The 18,802-nt window shown below is 38.8% G+C and overlaps 1 protein-coding gene across 2 annotated transcripts in view; it reads right to left on the reverse strand.

Annotated features, from left to right (window-relative positions):
• The window catches only part of MMS22L (MMS22 like, DNA repair protein), a 95,588-nt gene extending 77,080 nt beyond the window's left edge, over positions 1–18,508 (reverse strand). The window contains exons 1-8 of one of the 2 annotated variants that reach the window (XM_082758347.1): positions 18,329–18,508; positions 16,968–17,160; positions 14,646–14,771; positions 11,744–11,796; positions 5,081–5,168; positions 4,813–4,990; positions 3,647–3,740; positions 1,592–1,722 (exon numbers count right to left, since the gene is read on the reverse strand). In XM_082758347.1, the coding sequence (XP_082614473.1) occupies positions 1,592–1,722; positions 3,647–3,740; positions 4,813–4,990; positions 5,081–5,168; positions 11,744–11,796; positions 14,646–14,771; positions 16,968–17,158 (861 nt within the window). In that variant the 5' untranslated portion in view covers positions 17,159–17,160; positions 18,329–18,508. The remainder of the gene's footprint in view (positions 1–1,591; positions 1,723–3,646; positions 3,741–4,812; positions 4,991–5,080; positions 5,169–11,743; positions 11,797–14,645; positions 14,772–16,967; positions 17,161–18,328) is intronic. The other variant, XM_082758348.1, reaches the window with a different exon arrangement.
• Between the last annotated feature and the right edge of the window lie 294 nt (positions 18,509–18,802).

Genomic DNA, 18,802 nt, shown 5'->3' on the forward strand with positions numbered 1-18,802 from the left:
TAAGAATTGTGGTAAACTTGGGGTAATACAGCTCTGGTGCCAGGGATGTGCTGCTGAGAATAGAAAGAAGGGATATATATGTCTCTGCCAAATGTATCTCAGGGCACAATGAGCTCAGCATGTGATCCTTGTCAAGTGTCTTGACACTACAACTCCCCAAAACACAGATTTGAAAACGAGTATAAAGGATTGGTGTTTATGTCCTACCTTCCAAGAATACTCACAAATGCTACAAGCTGTGCTTCTGAATATTCTCAGCCCAAAGCTTAAGGCATGTTTTAGTGATGAGCTGACATTGTCATCTATTATGGGTCTCAGTTGCATTTTCAACAGTTTTGAGGAACATTACGTCCATTACTGGATTGCAGCAACAACCGCATACTAGAGGAGGAACTAAAGGCTACTAGAACAGGCACCAGCTGAAGAGGGGTTATCCAGCACACGTCCAAGCTCCACTTCAGAAATCAATCTCAAATGTAACTAGTTTAAGATATGCAGCCCAATCCTAGGGAGAGCTGAAGAAAAACAATCTTCTGTCTTTGTAATGTGGCGCTGTGGAAGTAGGATGAATCTGTCATTTTAAACATGTGGCATTTCAAAGCATCAAGCACAACGGTCAACAGATACTACTTGAATCTTCCTTTAAAAAATTTACTCTCATCTATTTGACTTTTGAGAGGGGGAGGAGGTTGCAGTATTATCTGATAATTTAATAGATTAAAATAGATTTTAAAACGTAAGACAACTCTCTCCAGAGATAGTTTAAAAGAACAGTTATCAAATGCTGCTACAGCTATTTTCCCACTGACTCCATAAACGGCAATATGAAATAAAGGGGAGTCCATTTTTCATGTCTGTGTACCAGGAAAATTATAAATTATATAGTGGTCACTGCTACTTGGAGGTCTCAGTTCAGTCCTGTATTCACAGATCACGCATGCCTATCTAAAGAAGGTTTCAACACAGTCAGGGAAGATTGCACAGCTCTTTTACTAGCTGATATATGGAGCTATTATGAGTTTCTAGCTTTCGAGTGCTCAAAACAAGCAAGAAAAACACTGCAGCTAAAGAAGGAAAGAAAAAAAAAAAAAGTTTTCCCTTGACAAACGTAAAAGAGCTGTCAGAGAAAGATGAGGTTGTAGAAACGGGAGAAATGTAACAATAAATTGTAATATGACATTCTGTAAATGTCCAGTTAACTTACTGCCAGGATTACAGTTATTCTTTTTGTTCCTGTTGAGAGTTTGAAAAGTTTTTTTTTTCATCTATAGCTCTAAACCTTTTAGACTGTGCCATGTTTGGCATTAAACCTGGAACACTGAACTTATGAAATGTGGCACTCACTTCTGCTCTGTACACAGTGCATTTCAATAGTACTCCCTCATTCAACTGCCAGATGGTCATGAATAAATATAACACAATTTGAGCTCCTAACAAATAACACTCTTTAAAACATGGAGATATTAAGCCATACATAACATTTAAAACTTAGCAGTAAGAAGTCATCTATGCATTGGTACAATATCTAATTCACATGTATCCTGAAAGAAGTATCTAACTACCCATGTCCTATATAAAAGAAAAAAGTTACCTTCATATACTTGTTGATGGACAAGCTTATTAAATCAGATATAAGATTTCCACAGTGTGTTTCAAATAAACTGCTACTGGTTAAATTCTCTCCAGTTAGATTTATGAAATTGTTAGCATACACAACTTGTCCTAAAAAATAAATAAATAAATAAATAAATAAATAAATTACATCTATTTAGTTAAGAAAGACATGATTTGTTTCCTATCCTATATATCTTAGGATTGGTTTGCTGAGCTGTATGTAATTTTAATTTACAAACTCATTTGGAAATCCTCGTCCAGTGTAAATTCAAGCTAATCCTTTCATTACTACACTTAAGTCTGATATTATTCTGGTTGACAGTTGAATAGTTTGGCATTTTACAGCCTTTAATTGGTACAGTTTTGCAGGGAAATTAAGATTTATTTTTCTGCAGGTTCCCCTTTGTCACATGCCAGTGCGCATGTTCTGAAATCACAACATGTTTTGCAGATATGCAAGTTGATGACAAACAATTCTAGAGAGGTCTAACACTTTCCTTAGGATGTGTTGATGTAAAAAGCTGGCATGATCACATTCCAGCTTCAGCATTTGTAGACATTAACACAGATAAAAAGGTAAAGTTAAGAGGCTATGAGATCTTATCTCCCAAGTTTTCCAATGGTACAACTCCCTTGACATCACTGGAACAGAAGATACTTAGAACAATACTGTAGTTTATTTTTGGAAATGCAGGGTGAAGCCCCAAATCCACAACCTTGCCACTGGTCTCAGCAGCACGAAGTTCCCATTCAGCATGCTTTACAGAATGAGATGAGAACCTAAGGAATTCTACAAGGTACACAGAATACAAGACAAAATAATACACACAGACATATCTTGACTAGTGAATTTTGTTGTTAAAAAGCACGATCTTTCTGTTACAGAAATGGATTACTACATTACTGCTCAGAACTTTACCTAGAAATAAATACAGAATTCTGGAGGACAAATTACATACAACAGTCTGCCTATCCCTTCTCTAAAAGGTCCCCAAAAGGGGACCCCAATCAAACATAAAGAGAAACCTGGAAGTTTTATAGAACAGCCAATCCATACATTCTCCAGAAACAGGCATGCAAAATCAATGAAAATGCATGAAGCTAAGGAAGGCTGTGTTCTGAATGTACTCAAAGCTCATGAAAGCTAACCTGAGTTTCCATACCATTAGTTTGGCTAAACATACAATGCTTTCTTTTCAAACCTCAAGGTCACTTCAACTGTAGCAATTCCTTTACAGAAATTATATAGATAATTTATAACAATGAGGGTGTTTGTTGCAGTGGTACTGATTACAGGAGAAAACATATTTTTGTGATTTTGCTAGCATGGAGATGAACAATACACATAATTATCACAAAGAAAATAATGTTCACTTCTGTATTTTAAGAATTTTTCTTCAGCCACCAAACTACTGCAATTGCTTTCTGTGATTTTTTTCTATAGTTTCTATAAACAACTACTTTTTGCCATTTTAAAGCCCAATAAGTTTTTTGTTGTTGTTGTTGGTTGGCTGTTTTTAAACAAAGTCCTCTGACTAAGGTTTCTTCCTTTGTCCAGTATTTTTTTAGTGTAGTATATAGTTAGCAATGTAGATTCTCTGTTCTGGTCCATCCTTTGAAACTCTTCCTACATTGTTCGTATCAAACTGTTGTTCACTGTTAAAAATGCTTTTTACAATATACTTGCAATTTCAAAAGGTGTCTTGCTATTAAATACTTAGTACATTGCAAACATAAGTCAAGAACAAGCTTTGTAATCTTGGTCAAGTTTTGATAGAAGAAATCCCTAATATTATTCCATTTAATTTGAGCTACATGTAGGGAAGTTTAATTAAACCAAGATACACAGGCCAAACATTTCATAAGATTCACAAAATCAAACCTACCTTCACCAAAATTGAATTTAGCCAATTAAATAAAGCTATGCTTAAGAACTACTACAAGTAGGAAATTGTTCTGGACAAATTAAGATGAGAAATCTAAATCCATCATACATACAAGAATAAGTTCAAGAAAAATATTGTATACTTACTCATCATTTTTTCACCTAGTACATGAAGAATTTCCAGCACTAGCCAATGGATATCTAAGTGAAGGTGTAATAAATGCCATGATGGTGGAAAGATCTGTGATTGAGAATAAACACATTTATTTGTAACTTTTCTTTAGTGAATTCTGGACACTGTACTAAGACAGACAAAAAGCGGGCATATATTTTGCCTGCAGTAAACATTATGGATATATATGAGCAAATAGACTATAACATAAACATGTCATTCAGTTAAAAGAATAAAAAAAGAAACCTTCATGACAACCTTCTCTGTAGAGGATGCCTGTGAAGTCTTTAATATGATCTAAACTACAATTTAAACAGTGTCTTGATTCAGGCTTGACAGATTAAAACTAAAAAAAAAACCTTTACTTTAGCAGTGTGTGTGCTATCAGGTAGCACACACACTGTTAAAGTAAAGTATGCTCTTAAAGTAATTTCAAAATTTCACTACTCTCTTCCTTAAAGATTGATTGAAATTACCGTTTCTTTCGTTAGCTCAACAGTGGACCTATTGACAAACTAAATGAACAGAAAGATTTACAATGCTCCTGGTCAGTGGATTGTTCCTCTCTAGATATAAGCTTATGAAATCTAAGATTGAAATTCCCTTTTTCTTTTTTGAAAACATTAATTAATTATATATATGCACAAATCTTAGTGGGGTAATACTTTACTTGCATTCAATACTGCAGTTGCTTAACTTCCATTTCTGCACTTTTCTTCTTTATATGCACACTCTTTCCCTACTTTGAATCACATTTCAGAATGTATTCTTAAGAAATACGCCTCCTACCAGGAAGTTCAGAAATTCTAGCCATTATCAAGGACATATAGTGAGGAATTTTTTAAACATGCTACGCTAACTCAAGCCTACATATTTGCCTGTATTATCGTTTCTATAAGGCAGGAATAACTACAAAAGCTATTCAAATATAAAAATAATTTTTACAAAGCAACATAAAATCCAGAGCTCATTAGGTGTGCTAGCCAAGTATGGGATGACATTTAGTTTATAAAGTGACAAAGAAAGAAAACATAAATCATAATTCTAATTTGAAAAAAGACTAATTTCTATTCAGACAAAATTAATCAAACTGAATACGTACTCTCACAAAACAAAATTAAAAATTATAAAAGCTATCAACCTTTGCCTGGTGTTGAATAGTGAATGCTGCCAGGACATTACTAGGGAGTTCACAAAGGTGCCCAATGTGCAGGGTCAAAGTATGAAGCTCTTCCACCAACAGTGATGGTAACTGGGCTTCTAGTTCTTCATATGGGTGGAGTACTCCATCACTATCCACTTTAGGGGGTTCCAGATACCTGAACACACACACACACATAATCAGAAAATGGGTAAGATGCAGCTATAAAAAGCTTAGAAAATAAATTAGTAAATTGTGCACGTCTCACCTGAAGATGAAAACTTTCACATAATGCAAAAACTCAATACACTGACGCCTGATGCCCTCTGCTTCAGAGTGCAAGTTTGCAGCTTGACCTGAAGTAAAAGAGATCAATAGCTTAGATCAGATGTGGCCACACTTTGACCCATGTATCGTGCATTCCCCGCAGGAATTAAAACAGACCAGTAAAAAAACACACTTTTCTGAAACCAACCTGGGAGGTGCCTGGTGGCAAACACCCAATTCCAAATGCCATCTTGCCAGAGTGAGCCATCCCTTATCTTACTATCTCGGACACATATGCCCATACTAAGGCAAAAGAAAACATCCAAACCAAGGACAAGCAGGGACAAGGAATCAGTGCTAGAACAAACCATTCAGCCCTACTGCCCAGCTCCATGTCTGCTTCCAAGAGACCTTTAAAAAATTTAAGTATGAAGCGATTTCTCAAAATCCTTTTCTCCTAGGGAAACTCATAAGCATAACATTATTTGGAAACATGCTTTGTAACTTCTCTTCCTAAGAAGAGTTGCACAGTGCCTTAAGATGTGTGAAGCTAAGATTCTCTCATTCACAATCCTGTATCCTGCCTTTCATTTGTAGCTCTGTACACCATTGTTTAGTTATTGTGGCTGCCTTGCAATTCCACTTGCTTCTCCGCCTCTTTCCCCACACCTTGTTTTCTAGCTTTCAGCATTTATTACAGAAAAATAAAACTGATGCATAACAAGGTAAATATAGTCTTTTAAATACCCAATAACAACTGCCCGATAATGTATATACATAAATGCCTAGTAACCAGTCAGCCTGCAACACTTGTACCTGATTAAGCACAACGCAATCATTGTTAAGAGCCCCATGAATGGGAACAGCAAACAAGTATTTTGAGAAGACCCTAGTGAAAACTGTATAGCACTAGAGAAGAAGCAGGGCAAAACCTCTTTGCTGCCTTCTTCACTCAATTGCATATCCAGGGGAAGGCAACCCAATTTGCTCCTCTAGCCAGATGACCACTGGGGAGTTTTCCCTTCGCTTTTCTTGCTTGTTCTCTCCCTTGTTTCTTCCCATCTGCCACAAGGTAACTTTGAAATTTAGATATGCCACTTGCTATGGTCCCCACAAACAAGGCTTTCTGCATATATGTCCATCTCAGCATCTTTTGTGCATCAGCACTCATTGAGAAAGTACAGCAAATTAACTGGCACAAGGACCATAATATTCCAGTGTAGAGCTCACCACTACCTGACAGAATCATCTACTGTGGTAACAAACCACAATTTTAGTGCACCAAATCACTCTCTTCAAATGGAAATATTTATAGATATTACTGCCACTATATAGCAATTACAATTATTTTATCTTTGAAGTTCTGTTTAAGCAAAATTTTATATTACATTAATTCACTGCAAAATGTTTTGTATACATTATCAGTGAAACAAGTGGAACAGAAAAGGAACAGTACAGTGTTCAGCACAGATCAAGCATTTTCAAAGAAAGGCAAAAAAAAAAACAGAGCATTAGAAAAGATTTCATATCGTCTCCATATTACACAGTTGTCCAAAACAAGTCTCCAAAGCCCACTCAGGTAGATAGGAAATTAAATGCAAGATAGAAGCATAGGAGGCCACTGACTCGGGAAGAAAAAGCAGATGAGGCCTTCCACAGGCAGCTGCAAGTTGCCTCACATTCCCAGGCCCTAGTTCTTATGAGGGACTTCAACCATCCCAATATTTGCTGGGAAGACAACAAAGTAAATGTCCAGGAAGCTACTGCAGAGCATTGCAAATAACTTCTTGATGCAGGTCGTAGATGAGCCAGCAAAGAGATGGGCGCTGCTGGACCTGGTACTAACAAACAGAGATGGTCTGGTTGGAAACGTGAAGGTTGAGGGCAGTCTCACCTGCAGTCATCATGAGATGTTGGAGTTCAAGATCCTATGAGGAGGAAGCAGGGCAAAAAGTGGGACTGCGACCCTGAATTTCAAGAGAGATAACTTTGACCTCTTCAGTGATCTAATTGGAGGAATCCCCTGGGCCAGGGCCCAAGAGGGAAAAGGGGTCCAGGAGAGTTGGCTAATATTCAAGTATCACTTCCTCCAAGCTCATGAACAATGCATTCCTGCAAGAAAGAAGTTGAGCAAGGGTGGCAGGAGACCTGCATGGATGGGCAAGGAGCTCTTGTGAAAGCTTAAACAGAAGAAAGCATACGTGATGTGGAAGAAGGGACAGACCACTTGGGTGGAATATAGGAACGTTGTCAGAGAATGCAGGGATGCAATGAGGAAGGCCAAGGCCTGGTTAGAATTAAATTTAGCAAGAGACATCAAGGATAATGAAGGCTTCTTCAAATACATCAGCAGCAAAAGGAAGACTAAGGAACATGTGGGTGCGCTGCTAAATGAGGTGTGTGCCTTTGTGATGGCAGATATACAGAAGGCAGTTACTGAACGTCTTCTTTGCTTCAGTCTTCACTGCTAAGGCTAGCCCCCATGCACTATTGAGCCTGGAAACAAGAGAAAACCTGGAGAGAAGATGACTTTCCACTGGTTAAGAGGATTGGGTAAGAGGTTATTTAGGCAAGCTAGACACCCACAAATCTATGGGTCCCAATGGGATGCACCTAAGGGTGGATGGAGTTGGTGGATTTGATTGCTGGGCCTCTTTCCATCATCCATTGGTGGTCTTGGTCATCCAGAGAGGTCCCGGATGACTGGAGACTCGCTAATGTGACACCGATCTATAAGAAGGGTCATAAGGAAGACCTAGGGACCTACAGACCTGTCAGCCTGACCTCAGTGCCAGGTAAGGTAATAGAACAGGTCAACTTGAAGGCAATCACACAACATATGCAAGACAATCAGGGGATCAGGCCCAGTCAGCATGGGCTCATGAAAGGCAAGTCCTGCCTGACCAACCTCAATTCCTTCTATGATGAGGTGACTGACGTGGTAGATAAGGGAAAGGCCGTTGACATAATCTACCTAGACTTCAGCAAGGCCTTTGACACAGTCTCCCACAATATTCTCCTTCAGGAGCTGGTAGCCCATGGTTTGGACAGGTACATTCTTTGCTGGGTTAAAAACTGGCTGGATGGCTGGGCCCAGAGAGTAGTGGTGAATGGAGTGAAATCCAGCTGGCAACCTGTCACCAGTAGTGTTCCCCAGAAGCTGGTGTTGAGGCCCATCCTCTTTAGTATCTTTATTGATGATTTATTGATGGATGAGGGAATTGAGTGCACCCACAGCAAGTATGCAGACACCAAGTTGGGGGGGAGTGTAGGAGGGTAGGAAGGCCCTGCATGGGGACCTGGACAGGATGGGTTGATAGGCAGAGGCCAATGGGATGAGGTACAACATGGCTAAGTGCTGGGTCCTGCACTTTGGCCACAACAACCCCATGCAGCGCTACAGGCTTGGGGCTGTGCAGAGAAAAAGGATCTGAGGGTGTTGGTCAATGCTCTCTTGAACATGAGCCAGCAGAGTGCTCAGGTGGCCAAGAAGGCCAACAGCATCCTGGCTTGTATCAGGAATAGTGTAGCCAGCAGGACCGGGGAGGTGATCATCCCCCTGTACTCAGCTCTGGGGAGGTTGCACCTCAAGCACTGTGTTCAGTTTTGGGCCCCTCACTACAAGGAGGACATCGAGGCCCTGGAGCAAGTCCAGAGAAGGGCTACGAAGCTGGTGAAGGGCCTGGAGCACAAGTCCTATGAAGAGCAGCTGAGGGAACTGGGGTTGTTTAGTCTGGAGAAGAGGTGGCTCAGGGGAGACCTTATTGCTCTCTACAGCTACCTGAAAAGAAGGTGTGGAGAGCTGGTAGTTGGCCTCTTCTCACAGGTAACCAGCTAGAGGAAATGGCCTCACTGTGCACCAGGGGAGGTTTGGGTTGGAAATTAGGAGACATTTCTTCTCAGAATGAGTTGTCAGGCATTGGAACAGGTTGTCCAGAGAGAGGATGGAGCCACCATCCCTAGGTGTGTTTAAAGAAAAGTTGGATGTGATGCTTAGAAACATGGTTTAGTGGGTGATATTGGTGGTATGGGGATGGTTGGACCAGATGATTTTGAAAGTCTTTTCCAACCTTAATGATTCTATGATTCGAATATTCTGAATTGGAAGGGACACACAAGGATCACAGACCAACTCCTGAGGTAGGACAACCCAAAAGTTAAACCATCTCAGAACACTGTACAAATGCTCCTTGAACACAAGGTCGTGACCACTTCCAGGTAGAGCCTGTGCCAGTACCTGACCACTTTCTCAGTGAAGATTTTTTCCTTATGCCCATCAGAACATCCACTGGTGCAATTCTAAGCCTTTCCCTCACATCCAGTCACCAGAGAAAAGAGATCAGCTCTTCGCTCTTTGCTGTCCACCTTTTTCTTTAGAGGAAGCTATTAGGTTACCCCCTCAGTTTCCTATTTTCTAAGTTGAAGAAGCCAAGTATCCTCAGCTGCTGCCACAAATCATGTCCTATAGGACCTGTCCTTTCATCATTTTTGCTGTCTTCCTTTGAACACATTCTCAAATTTTTGTGTAAATCTTATTTTGTGGAGCCCTAAACCACACACAGTACTTGAACCAAAGCCACAGCAAGTATAGCGAGGTAATCACTTCTTTTGATCAGTTAACTACACTGTGTTTAACACACCCCACAATATATTGCTGTCTTTGGTATTGTCACATTGTTGACTTTTATTGAGCCTTCCATTAACCCAAAACCCCCAGGGCTGCACTCCAGCCACTTGCTCCCCATTCTATGTATGAAGCCAGGTTTGCACCATCTCACGTGCAGAATCTGGCATTTACACTTGTTAAATTTTATATGGTTGTTATGGTTGTACAATTCTGTAGTCTATCAATGTCTCTCTTGAAGGCCTCTCTGCCTTCAAGGGAATCAATAGTTTCTTTAAATTTAGTGATGGCCACACTAGCACTTGGTGTGCACTCACTGAAATGCATGATATTGGTATTTTTGTAAATACATATGCACAGTTTTACTGAGCTAAAATTAAATTTGGTTTTAAACTAAGACAATACCCTATCACCACAGTCTGATCATTTTAAATATATTTTATCCTCACAACACTTCTCTATTATTAACCTGCTTGTACAAAGGGGGATCATAGATGCATCAGTGACTTAATCTAAGTCACAAATAAATCTTGGTGCAAAGAGTAAAATTCAGACCATGTCTTGCAAATTCTACATCATGTGGCCTCAGAACATCAAAGCATTTCCAAAAAAAGAGTTCTCTGATCAGGTCCACAGACCTGCTTCAACAGGATACTTTTGTTTTTATTCAGTCTTAACTTCCTAAGATTTAGTCCAGGAATACAAACACATAGCGCTTACACATTTCCCTTGGATTATCTCAGAGCCAACCAAGCATTTATATCAGCTCCATGCCTGTTTTACATGCCTTCTTCAAGAATTAATCCCTGCTTGAAGCTATTGAAAGAGTTAAAGCAGTGATTCACCAGAAAATCACTGCATTCCCTTTATTACATTATTAGGAACATAGAAGCATATTTTAAAATATTTATTTTTTTGTATTTCAATAAAGTTAAAAAAATTCAGGTAAAGTTAATGTAACAGTTTTTTTGGGGGAAAAAAAAAATAAGGTCAAACATGATCTAGCAGGGAAAAAAAAAAAAGAGTAATAGCATCAGCGGGGCACTGAATCCAAACTTTTGCTAAGTAGTTAGATCACATTTGAGTATTATTGATCTATTATAGAACCGGATACAGAACAGTGTCCGTATTCCCATACTTTTAGAAAACACTTTAACAGTACCACAAATATTTTATTTCACCTGTTTATTTGAATATAATGAATAATGAATTCATTCCAATTATTAAAACGGCACAGCACAACAATGTCAAGCCAAAAAATGTTGTGTTAAAATATTTACTTGTACTCTTAGAACACTAACAGTCTATCTGTGCTAAGATACTACAAATTGTGCATTTCTGAGTAATTACTGAAATTCTCAACTTGCTAAGTAATTCAGCCTTCAAAGTTACAATATGCCCAAGGCTGCAATAGTCCTTCAGAAACGTAACACTCCTCACGCCCTAGTATTTAATTCAAAGTGTTTTGCAGGGATCCCATTTAATCGATCCTGCTGACACTTCTTTATTTACAAAAGAAGTTTGTAAATAAAGTTAAACTATGCAAACATAACTAACTTTTATCTTGAAATGTAAATCAAAATAAAACTGAAAAAATCCCAGCCCACTGCCTTTATAACTAAAATAGTTATGTGTGTTTTTGATCCAAGTTTCCATTTTTAATTAAACAAGTTAGTAGTTTTACTAAATTGTAACTCAGGGGTAACATCTTCGCTCAAGTCAAATAAATACAAAATTCCCCACTAAGGTGAGTGAGGTCAGGATTGCCCTGTGCATCTACCTACACAAGCAGATCTATTTCCAAACTGACTTGCTACATTTCTGCTTTGGCACGTTGGGTATCTATGTTCACAACACCTTATATCACCTGGTTGCCTACACTTATACACTTAGTGCAATTTATGCTGACTATATATTGTTCTGTGACACCCCCTCTATGAGCCCTCAATCAAGAGCTGAAACATAAATGCGGTAATAGTTCTATAATGAAAAGGTAGTCAGATATCTACTCCAGCATCAAATTAAATGTGTTCAACTTACCAAAGTCAGATGAATTCATTTCTACTAGGTTTTCCAGTCTGTATATTTGCTGCCTAATTAAAAGGATACAAAGGTTTACAGTATTTGTTATAGGTAGAAGTTATTTACATGCATTTTAGTAAAGTTTTAAGCATAAAAGAGAGAGGTAAGGATTATTCTTTACTTTGTATTTCTGAAAAAAGCTCATACAAACATAACCTGGGAGATAGTATAGCGGAAGACTACAAACACATCTACATATGTAGGAATGATAATAGAGTTTATTCTTGGTTTTGAGACATGAAACAGAGTAACAACAAATATAAAATTAGGTAAATAGCAGGGAAAAACAAACACAAACAAACCCAAAAGCCATTCATTGTAAGTGATCTTTTCATAGATGTAATAACTTCATATTTCATCACAAAATAAACCTGGAAGTTAGCCCTCACAGCATACACTAAGTTCATCTCTGAATGAGCACTAGGAAATTCTGCCAGCAGTTTTTCTTTCTTCCTCCACAGAGCAGTCTGCTGCTTAATTTGAGCACAAAGGGTTAAAGGCAACAATTATAACAGAGTAAAAGAAGTGTCTCTAAAAAAGTTAAAACTCAATTCAGTTTTGGGGCAGGAGGTGGAGGAGGAAGAGATTTTTTAAGGCTGCTAACTGCCACTGGAAATGAAAAATAAAGAAAAGCAGTAACATCGGTAAGTACTCGTCCATATTCTGCAGCAACTGTTATTTTCAAGTGGTCTTCAAGCATAGTCTCCAGAGAGACAACATGGTAATAAACTGAATACATGAAAAGCACAACTGCATAAAACATACTGAAAGAAAATGGGGAAGGAGCTCTCTGCCCTATTATAGTGTCGAAGTATTATAGTGTCCTTAAGTGTCAAAGCAGCAACTACTGAAAGATTCAAAAGCAGGATACTTGGATTCAACGCAGACCAAATGTTCTTAGGAAAAATAAAAAACACTTTGGAAACTATAAAGAACTCACAAGCATCCAAAGAATTAGGTTCCAACCTGCATATTAAAGGGCTACCACATATTAAAGTTACCTCCCTTAGCTCTTCCTTGCTTGTATAAAACCATGTCAGCTACCTAAGATTGGAAAAACAAAAATACACACAAATGGCTGGAAGTACTCAAAGCTCAATTTCTGCATGAATTTTTCAGTTATTTCAACAACATAGAAAGCAAAGAAGACTAAAAATAGAAGACTTTAAGAGGGCTGTGGTGGCCAAAGGTTAAAAAACAGATAGAAAGGAGATGCATGAAAAAAGGCTCTCCACTAAATTGACAGAAGATGCAATACAGTCTGCTCGTAAAGTAAACTCACAAATGGGGCATGACAAGCATAACAAAGATGTCATCAGTTTAATAAGCCATTTTAATTTCATTTTGCATTTGTACCTCGAAGACTGATGCTCATTAGTTGTTACTCATTAAATCATTTGATTTGCAGATAAATATTTGCAGCTAAACTGGTACTTCTGTTTAGTAATCAAAGATACATTGTCTTACAATACACACAAACAGTTAAATAGCTCTTACTTTGATTCACATCCTCAGTCACAAAAAAAATACAGGTAAAAATTCTTTTTACTATGCAATTATTGTTTTTAATTTTAGGTGTGCTGTATTACATATTTATTAAAATGTTAAATAATCTTCAATATTGTAGACACAAAAAAAATTACTGAGTTGCCATTAGCATGGATTTGAACATAGATATTATCTGTACTTGATAAGTTGAACTGTTCCCAGCTACCTTGTTCTCAAGAATCAGTATAACTTGTACTTTTCACATATGATTTCCACTCTGGAAAAGGAACTTTCCTGCCTTCAGTTGTCAACTGGTCTACAAATGAAAGCATTCCATTTTATGACTGGACAAGTGAACTGAAAGATAGAAGATCTTTGCAAATTTGCAAAATTAACGGATCAAATTGGATGCTAAAAGGGATACAGCGTTTCTTTCAACCAAGTTATTCTATTTGCTTGGTTATCTTTTTTTTTTTTTTTTTAAACCACAGTGAAGTAAAACCTTGTGTCAAATTAGTAGAGTTAAATAATACTGCTTTTAATACACCTATCATCTATGCCTTCATGTTTCAATAGCCAGATCCTGCTAATAATGTTTCACATCACACTCTTGGTCATGCTCTAAAAGGATGGAAGAACCTACTGCAATGGTAGAATATATCACATATTTGTACAATCATACAAGAGCTCCTCTTCCATCCACTCTGCGTGCTGTACATTCTGAGGATTATCAGTAGCAAAGAAGATTATCGGTGATCTGTGTATTTGCATTGACCAGATTAAACATCTGTATTGAATTAATCACACTGAGTAACTGTATCTGAAGAGATTGCTGAAGCTATCCTAATCCAAACAACTGAAGAAAGTGCTGCATCAAGCATTTAAAATACTTAATTTGTAACCTCCACTCTTCCTTTTGCACAAGAAGTCTTAAGATCTTCAAAAGACAATTTTGATTAGATGTGTAGCAGAATCTTATTCATGGAAAGGTTAACACAATTTATTCAAATACTGCTGAAGCTAGAGCCTTCTGAATTGATCACAACACAATTGTAGTAACTGTATTTATCAGTTTTAACTGGCGATGGCTAAGATTTGCTCCACACTGCCTAGAAACTTATTAAGTTACATAGTATTACAAATGCGACGCAAGATTTCTGATGCAAGATCTACTTCTTCCCTTAATTCCACTTGTGTCTTATTCATTACTTATGGTAGAGTTACATAGATATTAAAATCTTTGTACACACATTGCATGGCCCACAGTCTATTAGGATTTTACTTTCAAAAACTTGAAGTTTGTTCCATCCTTAAAGTAAACTGGTATAATTACAAAGAGGATTAATCACTAAATACACTTATATCATCATACCTGAGTAATCCAAAGAGAAATCCACAGGATTCAATTAGTGCCATTTCAGTAACCCACTGAAAACCAAACATGTCCACTACATCTTCTTCGTAGTCATTTGGAGCAGGATCTAGTCTCAGCAAAACCCTGTAAAACAGATCCAACTTTCCTTAGTAATAAACTGAAATAACAGAATATCTACTGCTAGCTTGTATATTACTGATATTTTATAAATGTACCAGCAATGCATAGGAAGGTGTAGAGTGCTCTCAGAAGAGAGGCTGTTACGCCTTTTTTGTAAAGCAACATAGCATATAAAGTATGACAAGCTTTAGCTTCAACAGCATAAAAATATGGTCTAGTCACAGGGCACAGTAAATTTTAGAAATGAAGGAAAAATCAACAAGATACTACCTTACAGAGGGGCCCATCTGAGGCATAACGTACAGACCGGCCATAACAGAAGAGGCCACTACATTAGGTAACAGTCTGAGAGTTTATGCTTGGAATTTGTTAGTGTATACTATAGGCCTAATAAACAACTATAGAACATATATTTACTAGTTTACGGTATGTCATTTTAATAATTTTTATATAAAATACACTGATAAAAGCATACCAAGAAAGCACACTTTTAGGTATCTGAATTGATAAGGGTCACAGAATGCAACTTCATTAACCTAACACTAGGCCATGGCTGCCCTTTGCTCTGGCTTAAGTAAAAAAATACAAAAAAAAAAAAAAAAATCAGAGCTACTATTTTATTCAAACTGAAGAAAGTCAGGCATCTGTATAAAGTGTAAAAACAAGTTTTACCTGAAGTATTTTATATATTTACAAAATTGGTATGTTAAGAAAAGTATTTCCCTAATGCAATAAAAAAGATTTAAAAAAAATCACAGCAAGGCATATAATAAAGACAAAGATTTCAAGAACTATTTCAGAATTTTCCCACTGACTTTCATAAAATACTTCAGCTGAATTCATTAAGGTGCAAGAAACGTCTATTTTACAACCAAAGAAAATGTTGTGGGCAAGCACTTGGTTTTTATTATATTATACACTAAATTCATATTCTCCTTGAACTATGTACTATTACCAATTCAGTCCTCAATCAAAGGCAAAAAAAAGCATCTGCTGAATAATCAGCTCAGTCTCCCACAACATCTGTAGCTCACTTGGTAACTGCCTAAACATTGCTGGGTTTTGAAGCCTTTAGCAATTAAATCCAGTTACTCCTGTTCTAGGTAATGAAGACAGAGGAGTCCCTCACATGCAGGCTTTTCCAGGAGTTTACAAACCAATTAGATAAGGTGAATAAAGGACACAACAGAATTATCATGATGGTAGTAACTTGGTAAACCTGTTTACACAGAAGTCCCTCAGCAAGTTTTCATATGAAATTGTTTCTGTCATGGAATGCATTCTTTGTCAATGTGGAATCCACTGCTGATACATCCACAAAAACAGACTCTCTCACTCCTGTACTTGACATTAATGTGAATGAAAGTGCTCTGATCCAATAAAGATATGATAAATAAGGAAGGGATTGGGGGAGGCAGGGTTTTAAACCCCTTTGAAGGCTTTACAGAAAAGCCTGTGGAAGTAAAACAAAAATAACAACACAAAACATAACACTTGGCAGGAGAAAGCCACAGTAAGTAGGTTCAACAGCATGATGGAATTGGGAAAGAAAAATTGTGCTTTTTTCCTAGAAAAACAAGACAACCCCTGCAGGATCAGCAAATTACACAGACAGCTAAGCTGGATCACAGACAGAAAGAAAGCATTAACTAAAGCAAAATTTTACAACTTCACAGAAAATACTTACTTGTTACACACGACTTCTGAACCTTAAATCCAGAATGCATGCAGAGCTAAAGCTTTGAAAAAGATGGTATTAAAGCTCTGAAGTGTACTCCCAGAAGCCTCAGAAAGCTGGACAAAGCAGTTTGTTTCTATTACATGGATAACAGAGAAAGGGACAGTATCCAGAAGAGCATACAACTGGAAAAAGCAGTGCTGCAGCCTCCACAGAAATTTAAAGGTTCTTGGATACTTTTGCCAAAGCCAATTTTGAAGTGTTTGTCCACAAAAGCTCTATCAAGTCTGTAACAATATCTTAAAATAAGCTCACAAAACTTGGAACTGGACAATGAACTCAAAGCAGAGTATCAAAAAAATTGCCCACCGTGCTTTGGTATACCTCGAAGCTAATAATATAAACTGAAGAATAAACTCATTTGGAAACCCTCTCAGCATTTCAGAGGTACCAAACAACAGTGGAAATAAATATAACTTTTAGTATGCTGTAACTCAAAAAAAAACAACAAACCAACATACCTCTTAAGAGACCCACTTGCTAAGTAAGATTCTGCAGAGAAGATTCTTCCCCCACTTTGGTTGTCTAAAGCACAGGAAAAACAAGAAGGCTTTGAGTTCTCATTCTCCACCTCCATTGCCATCTCCAAGCTTTCAGTGAGAAGCGGGGGCGTGAAGGAAGCCATAAAGTCATCATCGTCCATTGTTTCCATCTCTTCCAGAAAACAAACAGATAATATTAATTAATTAAAATGCAACAACAACAGTATTTTTTATAATAAACTTCTCATTTTTACAGCCCTCCATAATCCTTCAGCTCAAGCGAGGACAATATCAGCTTAACCACATCAAACTAAGATGCCACCACAAAAGGAAGTCATCTTTCCATGCCCTGCCATGTAATTCTGGTTTGTGCAGCTTCATCTACCCCATCCTAACCTGTTCAGGAAGATACATCATCGAAAAGCTAAACCTAAAAAAAAAAAAAAAGATAATTCATTTTCTTCTGGCTCAGCTCTATATATTGACTAGTTATGATGAGGTCAGACTAGCAGTAGGCTAGAGGAAGTGGCAGGGACAAAGTACAAGGAAAAGAGAATGGACATGCAACACTTTGCAACACTTTAGCAACCCTTTGTTCTGTGGCCAAAGTAACTGTATCAAGAAGACACATCATGCGTTACAGGCTCCCAGTTGTCCGTGTCTTTAAGGCAGTGTTGCAGTTCGAGTTCCTTCTGAGAAGCAATAAATATACACCACACAATAATTACTGAACCTCGAAATGCTGAAGTTAAAAGGCTTAGAAAATGACTGAATTTTACATAGCCAACACCAAAAGTTTCTACAGAAATTCTGACCTCCCAGAAGTCTGACTGAGGGACACAGAAGCAAAAACAAAGAGGAAGATCACATCCAAAAGAAGTACACTGCACCCTCAACACCAGTGAACGGGTTTACGCAAGACACTGGAAGAGTAGAGCTTGGCAAGAGGTAGCACTAAGTTCTACAATGATAAGAAGGCAACATAACTAAGATTATTAAGTCTAAGTTAATGGTTTTTAAAATAGCTTAAGTCTTTAATCGCATAGTTGGCAGGTTTTGTACCGCTCTCGCATAGGCGAACTCACACTTGCGGCCAGAGGATGGTAATGCAGAAGCTGGACTAGAAAGGGGCTCAAGCTTAAAAAACAAAACCAAAACAAAAACAAACAAACAAACAAACAACAACAACAAAAAAAAAAACAGCTGAGGTCCTGTCCCATTTTTCTGCCCCCTTCCCACTCCTGCAGAAACACGTAGACAACGGGACACGTAGACAACAGCCCCACCGCTACCATACGCTTCCAAAGCTGCGTTCCAGGCACCAGCAGCAAGCACCGTACCGCGGCACACGGAGGCAGACACGGCCCTTCGCGGTCACGGCTCACAGCTCCGCTCCCCTCCCGCCGCCTCCCCTGCGGGCCGACCCTGGGCGCCGCGACGGCTGCGAGCCCGCAGCAGTCGGGCAGGAGGCGAGGCCGGGCCGGGCCCCTCGGTACCTGGGGGCGCCACTACCCCCAAGGGCTCCCGGGCGCTTTTCCGTACGGCCCGCGCGGCTCCGCCGGGCCAGCGCTGCGCAGGCGCCGCGGCGCCCATTGGCCGCCGGCTGCTCCTCCTCTTCCTCCGCCTCCTCCTCCCCTTCCCTCCCTTCGCTGCTCCTCGCCTCCGCCCTGCCTGGCCTCAGCCCGGGCGGGTCGGGGCGCACCACAGCCGGTGGGTGGTGCCGGTGCCCGCTCCAGCTTGCCCCAGCCCCAGCCGCTTCCCGTTGGTGCCCGTGCCCCCAGCGGGCTCCTCATGGGGCCGTGCTCACATAATTA

Source organism: Aythya marila (genome assembly GCF_965140915.1).
Source record: "Aythya marila genome assembly, chromosome: 3".
Taxonomy (NCBI): domain Eukaryota; kingdom Metazoa; phylum Chordata; class Aves; order Anseriformes; family Anatidae; genus Aythya; species Aythya marila.